Genomic DNA, 19,045 nt, shown 5'->3' with positions numbered 1-19,045 from the left:
CGACGGCAGTCGATAGCTTTTGATGAGCTGATCAAAGTATATGTCATCCATTTTTTTGTACAAAAATTCTTTCATGAGATATACCAGTTTGAAAGTTTCAAGGGGTTGACAACTTCAGTAGTAAGGTACACACTGAAACCAAAAATAGGCCGATACCAATTGTGAGACATATAGGGGAGTTGTAAGCAACAGTCGGCTGTTAGCTCATAATCATCCTCGGCAATGAGGGGTTCGCAACTCTTACTAGTTGGTGTACCTATTTTTTGTTTCCGTTGTATTTGATGGTAAGACCAATTTGGTTCCAGTGGTAAGACATGTAGGGGACTTGTAAGTAATAATCGGCTGTTAGGCTTAAATTATCTTCAGCGATGAGGGGTTTGCAAATTTTGCTAGTTGCAATGAGGGGTTTGCAACTTTTGCGAGTTGGTGTACCTATTATTTGTTTCCGGTGTATTTGATGATATAACCAATTTGGTTCCAGCGTTGGTAAGTAAGACATGTAGGGGACTTGTAAGTAATAATCGGCTGTTAAGCTACAACCATCTTCAGTGAAGAGGGGTTTGTAACTTTTGCTAGTTGGTGTAGCCTACCCATACTCACTGTAACCCAGAATTAAGTGTTTACACAACAGGTACAAACGATAACGTAAAACAATGAGGTAGTTTCGTAATAATTAGTGTCACCTATGTTATTTTAATCCTGAAAAGTTACGGATAGCTTTATAATACCAACTAGATTATATAAAATATTGTTCCAAGTTTTCGTCCGTCACGATGTCTACGATTGAAAAGCATAAAGTTCAACTGGCTGCAAAGTCAATTTAGTCCCTTCTTTCGACATTCTTTTGATATTGTTGTTTTTTCAACGCTGAGGAATAGCCTTTGATCATGTGATTACTGATCGCGTTCTTCTTTGAACATAACGTTTTAAAAGCTTCGATAGGCTGACAACTTCAGGGTTTAACCGATAGCAAAGACACAAAACCAAAGTGTTGCTCTCGCAACACTTTGTTCGGCAAAGCCGAAGAAAGGTTGCCACAACACTTCACGTTGCTCAGGCAACGTAGGTCTAGTTGTGTTGCGAGAGCAACACTTTGGTTTTGTCCCGTTTTTTTTTGTTTGTTTTTTTTTTCCTATGCCGCCGATCTCAGCTTATTCCTGGAAACTGGTAAGGGTCTAACCTGTGCAGTTTTTACGGAAAGTGTGGACCTCAGGCCGGATTGATGAATATGACTTTACATTTTGGAAAGCTTCGTAGAACTCTTGCCTGGGGCCAAAAAGGATGGTTTTTGCTTGTCCTTGAGCCAGAGCCTATAGTGTGTGAAGTGAAGAGGAGTTGTATAGCCTATGTCAGAGAGGACTATCTGAAGTTATGCAGCCAAGCTTTCGTTTCATCAAACCATGTTTCTGCTTTCGAGTGGAAAGCTCCGTTCTAGCAGGCAAGCAGGCAGGCACCAGTTTCAAATTGAAGATGGACTAAAATCTATAAGTGTTAAATATATGCGACAGTTACCCTGCCCCATAGCCAATATATCTTCTTTGAGTGATAAATAGAAAAATTTAGAGAAGCAAAAAAGCGGCATTTTCCCACGGGTCCGAAAGTGCTGCCATGATTTCGGCTGAGTTTATCATTCGGTTTTTCGCACTTGGGATTGCGGTAGAGAAATGGTATCAGATGTGCCTCATAAACTTTAAAAGTTCTCTCATTGATAAGGAAATTAGAGTTTATCCTTTGCTCCTTTCTAAATGATGACGTTAGAAAGTTGGCCTACGGCAAAAAAGTCAACTTTTGAACTAAGACAGATAGATTTTTTTTCGACGGCAGTCGATAGCTTTTGATGAGCTGATCAAAGTATATGTCATCCATTTTTTTGTACAAAAATTCTTTCATGAGATATACCAGTTTGAAAGTTTCAAGGGGTTGACAACTTCAGTAGTAAGGTACACACTGAAACCAAAAATAGGCCGATACCAATTGTGAGACATATAGGGGAGTTGTAAGCAACAGTCGGCTGTTAGCTCATAATCATCCTCGGCAATAAGGGGTTCGCAACTCTTACTAGTTGGTGTAGGTTACCTATTTTTTGTTTCCGTTGTATTTGATGGTAAGACCAATTTGGTTCCAGTGGTAAGACATGTAGGGGACTTGTAAGTAATAATCGGCTGTTAGGCTTAAATCATCTTCAGCGATGAGGTGTTTGCAACTTTTGCTAGTTGCAATGAGGGGTTTGCAACTTTTGCGAGTTGGTGTACCTATTATTTGTTTCCGGTGTATTTGATGATAAGACCAATTTGGTTCCAGCGTTGGTAAGTAAGACATGTAGGGGACTTGTAAGTAATAATCGGCTGTTAAGCTACAATCATCTTCAGTGAAGAGGGGTTTGTAACTTTTGCTAGTTGGTGTAGCCTACCCATACTCACTGTAACCCAGAATTAAGTGTTTACACAACAGGTACAAACGATAACGTAAAACAATGAGGTAGTTTCGTATAATTAGTGTCACCTATGTTATTTTAATCCTGAAAAGTTACGGATAGCTTTATAATACCAACTAGATTATATAAAATATTGTTCCAAGTTTTTGTCCGTCACGATGTCTACGATTGAAAAGCATAAAGTTCAACTGGCTGCAAAGTCAATTTAGTCCCTTCTTTCGACATTCTTTTGATATTGTTGTTTTTTCAACGCTGAGGAATAGCCTTTGATCATGTGATTACTGATCGCGTTCTTCTTTGAACATAACGTTTTAAAAGCTTCGATAGGCTGACAACTTCAGGGTTTAACCGATAGCAAAGACACAAAACCAAAGTGTTGCTCTCGCAACAATTTGTTCGGCAAAGCCGAAGAAAGGTTGCCACAACACTTCACGTTGCTCAGGCAACGTAGGTCTAGTTGTGTTGCGAGAGCAACACTTTGGTTTTGTCCCGTTTTTTTTGTTTGTTTTTTCTTCCTATGCCGCCGATCTCAGCTTATTCCTGGAAACTGGTAAGGGTCTAACCTGTGCAGTTTTTACGGAAAGTGTGGACCTCAGGCCGGATTGATGAATATGACATTACATTTTGGAAAGCTCCGTAGAACTCTTGCCTGGGGCCAAAAAGGATGGTTTTTGCTTGTCCTCGAGCCAGAGCCTATGGTGTGCGAAGTGAAGTGGAGTTATATAGCCTATGTCAGAGAGGAGTATCTGAAGTTGTGCAGCCAAGCTTTCGTTTCATCAAACCATGTTTCTGCTTTCGAGAAGAAAGCTCCGTTCTAGCAGCCAAGCAAGCAGGCACCAGTTTCAAATTGAAGATGGACTAAAATCTATAAGTGTTAAATATATGCGGTAGTTCCCCGGCCCCACAGCCAATATATCTTCTTTGAGTGATAAATAGAAAAATTTACAGAAACAAAAAAGTGCGATTTTCCCACGGGTCCGAAAGTGCTGCCATTGTTTCTAGCCATTTCTGTTCGTGATTTCAGCTGACTTTACCATTCTTTTTTTTTTCTACTTGGGATTGCAATAGAGAAATGGTATCAGATATACCTCTTAAACTTTAAAAGTTCTCTCATTGCTAAAGAAATTAGAGCTTATCCTTTGCTCCTTTCTAAGTGGTGGTGTTAGAAAGTTGTCCTCCGGCAAAAAAGTCAACTTTTGAACTAAGACAGATAGAATTTTTTTTTCAATGACAATCGATAGACCTTGATGAGCTGATCAAAGTATATGTCATCTATTTTTTGTTACAAAAATTCCTTCATGACATACACCAGGGAAAGTTTCAAGGGGTTGACAACTTCAGTGGTAAGGTACACACTTGAACCAAAAATAGGCCGATACCAATTGTGAGATATGTAGGGGACTTCCAAGCAACAGTCGATTATTAGCTTATAATCATCTTTGGCAATGAGGGGTTTGCAACTTTTGCTGATTGGTGTACCTATTATCTGTTTCTGGTATAATTGATGGTAAGAACAACTTGGTTCCCGATTGTAAGACATGTAGGGGAGTTGTAAGTAATAATCGGCTGTTAGGCTACAATGACTTCAGCGACAAGGGGTTTGGAACTTTTGCTAGTTGGTGTACCCATTATTTGTTTCCGGTGAACTTGGATGTATATCCCGGGAGAGGGACTTGTAAGTAAGAATCGGTTGCTAGAGGAGGCTCACGAGGGGCTACAAATTTGTGCAAATTGGTACACATCTATGGAATCAGGGACCCATAAATTTCTTGTAATGACTCGCCATCCAATAATAAGCGATCCTGGATGGCGAGTCATTACAGGAAATTTATGGGTCCCTGATGGTATTTTGATCCTGAAAAGTTACAGATAGCTTTATAATACCAACTAGATTACATAAGATAATGTTCCAAGTTTCCATCCGTCACGATGTCTACGATTGAAAAGGATAAAGTTCAACCGGCTGCAAAGTGACATTTAGGGGCCTAGTAAGTAATAATCGGCTGTTAGTGTGGACCTCGGGCCGGATTGATGAATATGACATTATATTTTGGAAAGCTCCGTACGACTCTTGCCTGGGGCCAAAAAGGATTGTTTTTGCTTGTCCTCGAGCTAGAGCCTATGGTGTGCAAAGGATAAAGTTCAACTGGCTGCAAAGTCAATTTAGTCCCTTCTTCCAATATTTTTTTTTCAACCCTGAGGAATAGCCTTTGATCATCTGATTACTGATTGTGTTATTCTTTGTCTCTCACGGAAGAGGGACTTGTAAGCAAGAATGGGTTGCTAGAGGAGGTTCATGAGGGGCTACAAATTTGTGCAAATTGGTGCACATCTATGGTATTTGATCCTGAAAAGTTACGGATAGCTTTATAATACCAACTAGATTATATAAGATAATGTTCCAAGTTTCCATCCGTCACGATGTCTACGATTGAAAAGGATAAAGTTCAACTGGCTGCAAACTCAATTTAGTCCCTTTTTCCGATATTCTTTTGCTGTTGTTTTTTCAACGCTGAAGAATTTGATCATGTGATTACTGATTGTGTTCTTCTTTGAATATGCCGTTTTGAAAGCTTTGATAGTTTTGACAACTTCAGCATTTAACCGATAGCGAAGAAACAAAACCAAAGTGTTGCTCTCGCAACACTTTGTTCGGCAAAGCCGAAGAAAGGTTGCCACAACACTTCACGTTGCTCAGGCAACGTAGGTCTAGTTGATTTTGGGTTTCCGCACATAAATTATTAAAATGAAATTTGTTTATTAATTCTTTTTTTTTTGCTAAATGGCTTTCTCTTAGTTTTGATCAGAAGATTTTGAGAAATAAGGGGTGGGGAAGGAGGCCTAGTTGCCCTCCAATTATTCGGTTACTTAAAAAGGCAACTAGAACTTTTAATTTTTAATGAACGTTTTTATTAGTAAAAAATATGTGTAAATTAAGGGGGCTTGTACCCTCGTTAATACCTCGCTCTTTACACTAAATCGTAAGTTTTGTCCCAATTCTTTAAGAATGACCCCTGAATCAAAAAGGCCGTAGAATAAATAGTTGAAATCACTAAAAATACTTTAGCATAAAGAGCGAGGTATTTATCTCCTCCTAAATACCTCGCTCTTTATGCTAAAGTATTTTTAGAACCCTCATATGCGTAATAATCTCTGTTCGTTTTAAGTTTCAATTCTACTCCTTACTTTCAATTGAAAAAACGTTTTCATGTTTATTTTTTCATTGTTTTTTTTTATAGTAATGCTAGAAATCCTGCACCCTTTCCATTGAATTTTTCTTCCCCCACGACATATTCCTCCAAGGAAAGATCCTCCCAAATTGCCCCCTCCCCTCAACCCCACCCCCAAACCAAAAAAATCCCCTGAAAACGTCTGTACACTTCCCAATAACCATTACTATATGTAAACACTGGTCAAAGTTTGTAACTTGCAGCCCCTCCCCCAAGGATTGTGGGGGAGTAAGTCATTCCCAAAGACACAGTTATTATGGTTTTCGACTATACGGAACAAAATGGCTATCTCAAAATTTTGATCCGTTGACTTTGGGAAAAAATGAGCGTGGGAGGGGGCCTAGGTGCCCTCCAATTTTTTCGGTCACTTAAAAAGGGCACTAGAACTTTTCATTTCCGTTAGAATGAGCCCTCTTGCGACACTCTAGGACCACTTGGTCGATACGATGACCCCTGGGGAAAAAAACAAATAAACACGCACCCGTGATTTGTTTTCTGGCAGAAAAATACGAAATTCCACATTTTTGTAGATAGGAGCTTGAATTTTTGCTATAGGGTTCTCTGATACGCCAAATGCGATGGTGTGATTTTCGTTAAGATTCTATGACTTTTAGGGGATGTTTCTCCCTATTTTCCAAAATAAGGCAAATTTTCTCAGGCTCGTAACTTTTGATGACAAAGACTAAATTTAATGAAACTTATATATTTAGAATCAGCATGAAAATTCTGTTTTTTAGAGTTTCGTTTACTATTGAGTCGGGTCGCTCCTTACTACAGTTCGTTACCACGAACTGTTTGACAACCACAGATTAGATACCAATACAGTTATGAAAACTCGATTTATTTTTGGGACACAGTGCACGGTAGCGATGCTAGCGAGTGGAGACAGGAAACTGGCAGCACAGCTTAGATACCAATATTGGTATCTAAGCTGTGTATGCAACAAAACAAAATTGCGTTCCCGCCTATGGTGTTGTAGTACTATCTACGCGTCGAAGCGCAGGCATGGAGGAGGCGCCAAGTTCAGAGCTCTGTACCAAAAGCTTCTCATGGGCAAGATAGGAGTTTTCATAACTGTATAATGGTATCTAAGCTGTGGAAACAACACAGATAGGCCTACATCCAAAGGTGAGGCCAAAAAAAATCTATCTGTTTTTATGATGAAATCCTTCTTTTCTCTGTCGTCTCTGCCTCCGTACGAAAATAGCTGAAAAACAAGAATGCTGGTCCAAATACTCCTATTGTGAGCTGATTATTAGGTCTATAATTAAATTGTGACTAAATTGTAGGATGATTAGGTATTTTGAGACTCAAATATATCAGAATATTAAAATTTTAGGTAAGGCAAAGCTATATACAAAATTTGAGCCAAATCAGATGAGAAAGGTTTGAAATAAACATCTCAACTATCGGCGACCAACTGAGAAAGCAAGTTAAGTAAAATGTGGTAAAATAACAATAATACAGTCTAAGGGCACCCACAAACATTTTCCAGAGAAAACTTTATGGTGGAGCTAGGGTTTAAAAAAGTTTTTCAGCGTGAAAAACATCATGTGTTTCCCTAAGCATTAACAAATTCTGCACTCTTTGCACACCTTTCGTCTTCTAAGATTCTATTGAAGCTCCCTTTGTCCTCCCTTGTAGGCACCCTTAGTAGAAAACGCAGAGCAAAGCTTTAATATACACGCTTTACAGTAGTCTAATATAAAAACTATAAAACATATTACCCTTCAATGTCTTTGTGAGTGTAAATTGGTTTAATAACTATATTTTCATTTGTGTACCATAGAAGTTCGTGTTCCGGCTCTTTGCCTTTCAGTTGTTTCTTTGCCATTGCAACCCATTGTTCATCTAATGGGACACCAGTAATACACCTTGAGTGTGACTTGCAAAGGGACAACCTCTAGAAAGAAACAATAAAGGTGGGATACATATCAAGATACATACATTTATTGCTGTCCAACTAGTTATAATTTTTCTACAAACAGCTCTTCCACTAGTAACCTGTTAATTCAACAAAAATCTAAGCCCTTGTTTTAGAACTCATGACGGACTTCCTTATCCATACTATATAGTAATTATTTTGCCAGACAATGGACTTGATTTTCACTTCTTATTACAAAAAAAGCTTTGATCCGTGTTTACGATTTTAGACAAAAAAAAAGGACTGTTAATACTGCGTAAATGATCCTTTTAGGAAGGGTTTTATGACATACAGTATCAGCCAAGAATAGAATAAAAGCTACATTAATCCTTGGTTAATGTGTTTGAAGAAGAAATACCACCATATTATATAGCATTTGGAGCTGAGGATGCAGTATAGACAACTGCTTTACAGACAAAATACCTGCTACAGAAGCTTATAATAACTAGAAAACTGTCTACTCTTACCCTAGTTTTATTCTTCTTCTTTTAAGGACAGATATCCATTTATTATTTTATGCTCTAAATCTGTTTCCTAGCTGACATATTTTTTTCAAGATTAGTACCATACAAATTTTGCTGAAATGGCTTCAATTACTATCAAAGATTACAACATTTAAAGTATATTATGAATTAAAATTTTTGCTTGGCATCTCTTTTGCCAAATCATGTAAAAATCCTTAATGTAGAAAGCCTCGCATAGTCAAGCTCTCTCTTAAGGTGAACAAAGATTAGGATCAGTTCTAAGTATCAGTGAAAAATAAGCATGAAAGTCTTTCGGTGCAACAATTGTACTCCCTGCAAAGTACTGTTTTACTTGTCACCAAAACCTAGTTCTCTAACCATGAGTTTTGCACACAATAAAAATTGTGTGGTTACACCTTCACTCCCTTTTTTAGGCAGAATATTCTGTTAAGAATATGAAGCTGCTTATGAACAATGTTCCAAAAACAAAGTCAACCAGCAAAGCCTACAGCTTGATTTGGATCCACTTACTCATATACAGATATCTGTGAATAATATTCTAAACTCAATCCGTAATATCAAGCACACTATCAACATCTTTTCCTCACAGCAATCCGAGTAGGTAAAAGTTGGTCTAGAATTTAAGCTCTAAAACTTTTCATTGAAAGGAAAGAGTATCAAGAGGAAGCTTCTTCTGGGAACAGATAAATCGAGCTAGTTAATCATAACACTTACTTGGGTCTCCCATTGGATACTCAATAAGGCAAATTTGACAAAGTTTAAGAGCTTATGTCAAATATCATCTGGGACTTTCTGCATAAAAAAGGCCAAGACCAATGAGCTGTGTTTACAAATTGTTACAAGAAAGCTAAATTCCAGTAGCCTTTCAATTTAGTAGCTTTCCCTTATTACTAAATCCTTATACTGTTCAGACATTTGCAAATTTGGAAAAGCAAAAATACTGCTCCTCTTTCTTCTATTCTGCAAAATATGCTCAATGTTGTACCCCATGTTACCAGTGTGTGTACAGAACTGCTTTTTTATGCAATCTCCTAAGTCTTGGAAATAGTGAAGAATTAGAAAAAGCATCTTCAAAATACAATCTTGTACGATCATTTAGACTCTGGATCCCATCCTGAACTCACTTGACTGATATTTGGAAGCTTTAATTCAGTGCAGAAAAAAGCAAGACTTTCCACCTTAGGAAGAAAAACCCACTCACTCAGTACCATATGAACTCTAGTAATACATCCCACAAAGCTATTTCCAGTTGCCAGGCAGAGAGGGATTATGGTGTCCTGGTAAATGATGAGTTGAATTTTCATATTTATGTGCAAGCAACTACTGTAGTTGTTAATCAGACACTTGGCTTAATCAAAGGAATGTTCACTTGCAGATCTCCATCTGTTATAACTAAGGTATAAAACAAGACTGCAACAAGACTGGTCAACCAGCAATGGAATCAGTCAACAGGAGGGCGAAATGTATTAAAGAGTTTTATGGTGTTCCTAATCCATAAGCTTAGAATAACATCTCTAACGCATTGACGCAAAGAAGGCGATTTTATAGCAGCCCAAAAGCTTCTAAATGCTGAGGATACCATTCCTGACTTTTTTCAACCAGACAATTCAAAGAAAACTTGTGGTCACCCTCATAGGCTTTTCTGGAAATGAGCATATACCAGACTAAGGAACAAGTTATTTCCAAATAGAGATGTCAGCTTGTGGAATTCCCTCAGTGAAAAAAAAGATAGTGACCTCTAGCAAGGCGGTTGCATTCAAGCCATCAGTGGACAGAAAGAGGCTCAATAAATCTGGACCACTGATCTGGACGCCAAAGAGGACTGACTGTCATTACTGAAGCTGGTGAACACAGGATTTGTCCTATTACTAGCAAGTGCGATTTATGATAATTTTAAGGCCTGAGAAAACTGGGCTACTTATAAAAAAGGGTGAAAACTCCCCTAAAAAATTAACACCAACAGATTCAGCAAAGCCAACACTGTAGTTTGATATAAAGTGCAGATTCTTTAAAAGCAACTCCTGCAACATAAAGGCCATTGAATTTGAATGAGAAGCAGGTCTATTTTTTAAAGAACTTAAGACTTTAATACAAAAGGTGACTGAGGAAGGGACAGTCCATCTGATCTACAAAATAATTTCTGTTTGTTTTGATTTTTAATGTTGCTCCTTACTTTTGGTAGCTAAAAACTTAGTTTTTCTCTTGATCACTCTGAGAGCTCAAGATAAAAATTTACATAGGAAATGAGTAGTATACTTGGAAAGGAAATACACTCCGATCAGCAAGTTCACATTCTACACATCTAAGTATTGCAAAGAAACTCTACATTTACAAAATATATAACTATTATTTGATCTCATTTGGTCTTCCATATCTTTATTAAAAACCAAGAACAGGGCTAAGATTTCTTTTTCACAAGTCCTTTATTCATATCATAGTGCCTTCTCTACTTTCCTTAGGATAATATCCTGTACTTCGACAGTACCTACTCTCAGACAAATGTTTTGATTAAAATGTATTTTCTAAAAACAATGACAATTGGGACCTATTCTTTTATATGCATATAAAGCTGTAGCTAATAGTTGAGACTGAGCTAGTTACTTTTTTCTGGCAAGTCAATTTTACATGTGGAGACACTCCAAAGGAACTGTCAAGGGAATTTTTCTATGGGGATGCATTTGTCTAGAATGCTAAAATTCATTCTTTACAATATACATCATGTTTCTATTAATCAGATTATAATGCTGTATTCCATTGCTATCCTTTTTTCTATTGTTCCAAGTGAAATTTATATTAAGGGGAGGGAGTTAAATAAATAATTTAATAATTTAATAATTTAATATGGCCTCTCAGGGTATGATTTCAAAAGTAAAGCTGAATTTGTTTAGTTATAAGGTTTGCAGTGTTGATTAGGGTGTGCGGTTTGTATTACTTGTTTTATATTTATTTAATTCTGTATTATTTTTTGTGTATTTTTGCCACCCCCTCGGACAAGTTTTTTTTACTTTTCAGGGCAGCTGTTAACGCTGATGATGTTTTTTTTTTGTTTAACAAATTTATCTCTCTCTATTCACAATTCTATTATTCTAATTCAGACAAAAACTAAACCTCATCATGTAAAGACTACAGAAAATCCATTTCAACAAAAAATCTACAATGACAAAAGTGCATATTTAGGGCTCTTCTAAAGGAAGAATCTTTTTCAACCCCCAATATTTATGGTCAAAACAATATACTTCTTTATTGCACCTCATAGGTTCTCAATCAAAACAGAAATTTCTGTAGTCTAGATTCTATTTTTGTATTATAATTAAATGTTATTTCAAATAGTTTTAAAAAGTGGATAATGATGGAAGGATGCATGATATCCAGATAAATAAAACATGTCATATATTTCTTTTAGAAATATAATTCAAGTAAGAATTTCTTGCTTAAGGTTTTCTTTTAGTTTTAGTTGGTTTAGGGTAACACTGATGGAGAGGGGCTCTTATGAAGAAAACATCCTGATAAAATAAAAGCACCTTCATTAAATTCCTTATTTCATGTTTTTTTTTTAATGTAACATTCATTACTGTACCATGACAAAGCACCATCATCTTGATTCGTGTCTGATACTAGTTTCCCTATGCTAAGAAATGTAAATGGTATGAATGGCTGCAGTGATTCAGGCAATTTTTAGCTGATTTTTTTTACAGCTTCTGAGTTAAAAAGGAAAACATTTTGGTTTCACTTTTTCAACCTTTTTTCATATGTTATGAAAAAACACAGGTTATTTGAGTTTGCTGAACAAAAATATAGTAGATGGGAAATACAATTACATGTATTTTGGTTGATTCTATCAGTGTTTTTGATAAAAGAGTTGGTGATAGAATTGTTACATTTCTGTTTTTAAAAGTAAACAAACAAAAAAATTATTTTCAGCATTTTTCTAGCTACAAGGCATAAAATCTTCTGTAAAGGCTAGAATTTTAGACAATGTGTAGAATGTGCAATCTACAATCATTACAGCAAGTCTTAGATGCCTATTGAAAACTGCACAAAATCCAAAATCAATCATTTCTGAGACCACACTGGCTAATCATGAAACAATGTAAAACCATAAAGAAGAGAGAAATGAGGACAACAATAGTCAGTAAAAATAAAAAAGGTAAAGAAGAGAGAATTTCTTCACTAGCTGTTACTATCCTTGTTGCTCTCTTTTTTACAATTGTTTTGTATTGTTTTGTCACTCATCTTCCCTTATTCAACAAAGATTTTATTGCATATATTTTTAGTAAAATTGAGAAAACAAGCTTGTGAGCTGTTTTTTTCTCAGGTTGAGTCATGAGATTAGAAAGCTGGTAGATATTGGCCTAAAGCAGCCACTGTAATTCTACTTCTTGTATCTGCCTTTATTTCATCCCATCTTTCCCAAGACAATAAACAACTCTCCTCTTCCTAGGTTTTTTCAATTTTGGAAACAAATACCACATAAACAATCAATATCTTCATTTCCTAAAGCTCTTTCCTAAAGTTAATAAAAACTCTGTCAAAGATATTATTCTGCAGTGCAGAATAGCTTCTTTGATAGAATTAAGTAATTAAAATGGCTGCTTCATAACTATAAAAAGTTATGAGAATTGACATGAAACAAGAGAATTAAACTGTTATTGAGGTTTTCATGTTGGCCAACAAGGTTTACAATAATTGTAAATCTAAACACAATAAAAAACTGATCTGAATAATTAGTGTCAATGTCAATGCAAATTGTGTATAAAGCTTCAAAAAAGGTCATTGATTGAAAATCCCTTTGAGTGGAATAGTTTTCCAGGAATGGGATTAGATGATTACCTTCTGCCTTGCCTCAACAACTGGAATGGTGGAAGTAAAAGTGCCATCTTCATTGACTACACTTGCTCTTGTTTTTCAAATATAAGGAGATGGTTGAAAATTTTGTTCACAACTATGATATCCATCAATAAATTTTCCTTTTCAAAATCACTGAGTTGCTTCCTTTATTCCACTTTTTTTTAATATCACTGAGTTATGTCAAGTAAAATATTAAAAACAAATCTTTTGCAGCTTTCAACCTGATCAGACATAATCAAAATAAGCATGAAATAGTAGTCAATGGAGACTCAAGCAAAGTATTAGAATGACAAAGGGAAATGGCAACTCTTGGCTGAGAAGATTGTATATAGTTGAAGTCAATAACATGAAAACAATTAGACAGAGGTAATCAGGAGATAATGGTAAATTTACCAAGAGTTTCATGCAGGAAAAGAGTGATCATAAAAACATATTTTGTTTGGTTTGAAATAGAAAAGCTTTGCCTTTGATATATTTTACATTGACTATGTTAAAGAATGTTAGCATTAAGATTACTTTTGTCATCCACTCAAAAAAGAATGGCTGAATCAATTTCAACCAGCCAGTGGTAAATATTCCACTATTTTTTTCACTTGGTACTTTATTTTTTATGTGAAGCCATTTGTTTTCATAGTTATGTATTGACCTGGACATCTATAACAGGTGAGAACCTTTTGACTCCAGCATAGAAATCTTGAATTTTTCACTATTTTTGCTTTAATTTCTTGTATTTTCACACAAATTGCTTGGATTTATTTAATTCCTGTAAAAACTGCTTGGATTTCAATACAAGTAGTATGGACCTGTAAATAATTATTTGTTAAAAACTTCCTGTTCTGTTTTATATGTATCAATAACTAGGGATAAACTAATTTGGATTTTTGTGGTCAAATATTAATATATTGGTATTATAGCAATATGATATCAATAAAATTCATCAATAAACTTTGGAAAAAAAATACTAACCTAAAGTTTAAGCCCTACATTCTCTGCCCCTATTCATACTAGCATAAGTCTCCCTGGTCTATTCCACACAAAAGAGCAGCCTCAATCACTGTGGATTCCATATAGGCTGATACAAAAAAAATTTAGAAAACAACTAACCAAATAAAGTTCTAGTCTGGAGAGGGCTAGATAAGTCCAATCAAACTAGGGCAAGTTGTAACACAGAAAGCATTACTTCAGCATTTGCTCCCTTCAGAGATCTTTGTCATTGCAAATGTTCTGGACTATGCTGAAAACTCTTCTGCTTGGGACAGAAGAGGGCAGACTGCAGAGATACATCTGAGCAAGTGTGTGACAGTCTCTTGAAACAACTGCTGTTATTTTGCTACCACCCTAACAGACAGCTTATTTTCCTGTCAATGACAGCCTCATTCATGTACCTTTCCAGTTTCTGATCAATATTATCTGCTGACTATTCTCACTAACTTGCTTAAGTTGCTAGTATGTTATCAAACAGGCAGTCAATCCAACATACTGTGCCTCCTCTCTTGTGTTTTGGGTTTACCCTCTTTTCTTTTGCAGTAGCTAATCTTGCTTCTTCTAATGTCTGACTCTGGGTTTATTCTTGTTGCCATCTTTTAGCATTACTGACTAGCTTCTGATTTAGGGGTCAGTACTTGTATCTGGGATCCAGGTGTTATTGAATTCACTCTACATTTTGAGCAATGCTGCACCTGGTGTGTCTTGACAAGTATTGACAACAAATACACTTTGACTTCATTTGACTCACTTCTACTGCTCTTTCCACTATGGTAAGATTTAGCCAGTGGCTCTGCCCCTGGGACTGGACAAGCATAAATTACCTGAGGAAATCTGGTGCCATCTTCTGGATGGATAAGTTGCACATAAAAGGAAAATGATAAGATATCCAATAATGACACTGATCTCTATATCTGCCCAATAGTTTTGGCCAGCCATTATATCAGTCAGGCCCTATATTATACTCTATTATGTTTGCATGCTGCTTCTTTTTTTTTTAGAAAAAATTATGATGCAAAGCCAGATTAGTCTTTTCATACTTAATAATATTAGACTAGAGAGCACAAAAGCAAAGCTAAGTACACACAGACAAAAGTCTACACACAAATCAAATAGCCAAGTATTTAATTTTTATACAATGAAAGCTATATAAGAAATTCTTTTCAAGATTGAATTCTAAAAGCATAATTCTTTTGGAGAGAGTGATGGGGGGGGGGGGTAAATCATTAAAAATTGGAAGACCAGGTAAATTAAATTGAATATATTAGATATAATAAGAAAAGTAATTAGTAACATATTAAATCTATTAGCATTGAGAGTTCTTTTGAAATATTTGAAAATCAGGTATAAAACCTTAATAGTTTTTAGCCACTCTTCCTCTACAGGGCCTTCCAGATAAAAACTAAAAAGTACTTGAAATGGCAAATTCTGTATTTGTTGTTTATCCACTTCAAAATATAAAAGGGGTTTGTATGGTATACTGATGTATACAAGGAGTGGAAGGGGGTTCATAGATACCTTGTCCCACCTTGAAATCCAAAGATTTTACAACTTTTCATGTATTTTCTTCTACTTTCATACAGTGTGCCTACCAGAAATGTTGAACCACTAGCAAACAAAAATGCTTTCTTTAGCATAGTCTATTAGTTAACTTTTTTTTTGCTTATTATAGATCTATCTAATTTGATCAAAAAATGAATTTAATTTGGTTTTGCTAAATCAACTTCTGGGCATTAATTTACTAACACTTTCATAGAATAGGTTTATTATCATAGTATTCAAAACAGTGGCATAACTAAGATCTATAGGGTCTGTTTTGAAAATCAAGTCCCAATAACATAGGTTTTTAACCTGAATCAGATTATTATGTTATTTTTAATTATTATCCACAACCTAAAACTGTTCGAAATAATTATCTTAAATTGCATTTCCAGCAAGATAAGGTGGTGATGAGCCTCCTGTGGAACATCTCACAGGTGGTGTGACCTGACTATGGTCTGGCATCCCAGATTAGTCTACACTCTGCATTGGCCTAATCCTGATCGAATCCTTCATGAATACATTTATGGTTTAGGACTAAATGATGGCTTTGGAGAGGCTGTTCCAGTAAGGGACAGCATTTACAGAGAAAAATTGCCAGAGCTTACCTCAATGGCAACAGGGGACTTGCAGCATCTTTGAGTAAATGCTTGTTGCACTTGCAAGGGGAGACAATGCTTGACTTGAGAGGTCATTTTCTAGCAGTTTACAAGTAGAAGGAGTGGAAGTGGGTACTTCAAAATACCTTCCTGGGACATAGGCCTACTTTAGCCTGTAGACCAATCCCTGAAAGTTTCATTTTCCTAACCTAACCCCTTTCCAAGAAATCCAAAAGTGTCTAAAGTAGAGTTTTATCCCATAAATTATCAGAAGGTAGGGTAAACTTCTAGTTGATTGACTTTTGGCTATCTTGGAAAGGGGTTAGGAAAATGAAACTTTCAGGGGTGGGTTTAAAGGCTAAAGTATGTCCTGGGAAGGTATTTTGAAGTACCCACCTCCACTCCTCCCTCTAGAGGGCCCTGAAATTTGCCTACATGACAGGTCTATACCTATTGAAAATTTGACAAAACAACATTTTAGGCTACCTTAAGTTTCAGTTACCAGGTGCCTCTTCTCTGCCTTTAGTTCTGAAAATACAATTCATGTTATTTTAGTAGAATTCTGAGCCATATAATGTTTTTTTTTTAAATTTAGGAAATGTAGCCTATTTGCATATCTAAAACCTAATAAATTGGGATCAAGCAAAGATGTGAAGCTGAAAACAATTTTGTTGTAATTCATTCAAGCAGAGTAACTGTTTTACAAGGTTTCAATTTTATAACACACATATTTTAAAAGGTAAGGGCCCTTTAGAGGGAGAAGGAGTGGAGATGGGTACTTCAATATACCTTCCCATGACATACTTTAGCCTTTAGACTCATCCCTGAAAGTTTCATTTTCCTAACCCCTTTCCAAGATAGCCAATAGTCAATCAACTAGAATTTTACCAAAGGTAGGCCTAACACAGCCTAGTTGCCTTTCCAAAATTTCAACTTCAAATTAACTCTATAAACTTGGCTAAAAGATGGTGAAATTTAAACCTATTATTTTGCATCAATCCTGACAGTCTTCAATTTACAATAGGCTAGCATAGATCAAGCCTAATTTACAAGGTTGGTAATCTAACCCCCATGCAAGCGTCATATCAACTCATAGGTCATTTGATAAAGAACTACTCCAACGATTTATATATTTGAAAATCAATAGCAACAAAATAACCTTTAAATTAAAGCAAAATAGGGTTTTATTTCGTAACATCTCCAAATAAGCCACCAAGATTTTCTGAACACCTTCGATAGAGAATTGAAACTTGAAACTTTCTATAGACGAGGCTCTATGCTTTGAATGACTGCCAAGATTCCAGTTTTGTAATTTTTGTATTCAGAAAATCCCACTTTTCCTGGGAAAGTCCGATTTTCCCATGGATAAGCTACACAAAAGCGCGACAGCCTTCTGCGTTCACTTGAAAAAGGATTTTCGGCATTTAAAAGAAAAAAAATAGCTAACAGCAACCCTTCTATATTTTACTACTCATTCTGGGTTTAGAGTAGAGCGTCGTCTCTCCTTTGATGACTGTAAGTAAGTCAATTAGAATGCGAGACAAACCTGAAGACTTGAAGAATTTATATTCAAATAGTGCAGAGGCCTGGATCCAGCTTAAACCGAATAAGAAACAAAGAAGACAAGAAAACAGAATTATCAGCAATTTTTTCTCAGCCTCAACGTTTAAATACTGGTTAGCTACAAACTGAGAATTATGGTTGCAATAGTAGCTTCACCTTAATAAAAGCGATCCATTACTCATTGCAATTACATTAAAGAATGATAAGTCAAGTCACCTTAATATTTAAAGTTGTTAATTAGTAAAAGACATTTATACACATAATACTACCAAGAAGGCAAGCTAAATGGAAGAAAATAAAAAAGCTTTGTCGTTTCCTAGGTTGTCTTGTGATTTAAACATAAGACAATAAAATCTCGAGCGACGAATACGAGAAAAATATGAAAGTATTTAATGCTTTTGGTTCAGTAATATCGAAAACCAGATATGGACACAGAAAACATTTAAAGAGCGGCTTGGGTGAAAGCAATGACGATGTGATTCATTATTTAACGGGACTCATAGCCGAAGGCATGTTCCTGTGTATGGTATATATTTTACTAAACTAGATGAGTAGATTAGATGTTGCTTTGTTTTTATTAGTTTTATTTGTTTTATTTGCTTCTTCCTGTGTATGGTATATATCTTACTAAAAAACAATTTTCTTTAAATAATGGATATCCTGTAACAGATCTTAAAAACTACTATGAGAATTAACGTCATTACCTGATTAACAAATATAAAATAATAGCTCCTTTTTGATTTTTCGTTGTTTCTCTGATTGTACTAGCTGTTACATTGTTTCTATTAGTATCCTAAGTTTTTTTGAATGGCTTGTGGCCATTCTTCTTGTTTTAGTTTCGATAGCCTTTGACTCTGACTATCATATTTTAGTAGTAGTAGTATTAATTTATTAGAAATAACACAGACAAAATCAATCGGTAGCACACCAAAAGCGTTGCTTGCGAGGGTGTTTTACTAAAATATATAAAATAGAAGAAAATAGAAAAATAGAAGAGAAAAAAGCAAAAAAAAACAATGATTTAATTTAAAATGACCAGAAAGGTGAAACCGTGTATCGAGAAATAAAATTACATAAATAATTCATACACAATCAAATCAATCTCAATTTATTTCAAAGGTATACCTATCAAGAATTAGTATGTAATATGTATGTAGTAATATGTATGGTAAGAAAGGTATACCTTTGACATTACTGTCAAAGGCTTAGACAGTAGCATGATGTCCAATAATGACTCGTGATCAAAGAGCGGAAAGCGCATCAGCAGTTTTGCCGTGTTGAAAGCCACAGATTCCTGTAAGTTACAAGCACAAGGTGGCTTTTTGCTTGGTGCTTTTTATTCTGAGAATTCTGGAGAAGTAGAATTTCACCTTGATATTCTTTGCAAACCATGGTCAGGGGAACTCAGATGTCAACATACTCAAGAGAAATAAAGTATT

At 35.6% G+C, this 19,045-nt stretch overlaps 1 protein-coding gene across 1 annotated transcript in view; it reads right to left on the bottom strand.

Annotated features, from left to right (window-relative positions):
- LOC136031429 (methylmalonyl-CoA mutase, mitochondrial-like) overlaps window positions 1-17,427 on the bottom strand; it is a 49,105-nt gene extending 31,678 nt beyond the window's left edge. The window contains exons 1-2 of the mRNA XM_065711002.1: window positions 17,203-17,427; window positions 7,392-7,567 (exon numbers count right to left, since the gene is read on the bottom strand). Coding sequence (XP_065567074.1) covers window positions 7,392-7,567; window positions 17,203-17,241 — 215 coding nt within the window. The 5' untranslated portion in view covers window positions 17,242-17,427. The remainder of the gene's footprint in view (window positions 1-7,391; window positions 7,568-17,202) is intronic.
- Between the last annotated feature and the right edge of the window lie 1,618 nt (window positions 17,428-19,045).

The sequence above is a fragment of the Artemia franciscana genome, chromosome 1 (genome assembly GCF_032884065.1).
Source record: "Artemia franciscana chromosome 1, ASM3288406v1, whole genome shotgun sequence".
In the NCBI taxonomy this organism is placed as follows: Eukaryota; Metazoa; Arthropoda; class Branchiopoda; order Anostraca; family Artemiidae; genus Artemia; species Artemia franciscana.
The sequence above is the reverse complement of the archived record's forward strand: the minus strand, read 5'-3'. Positions and strand labels throughout refer to the sequence as shown.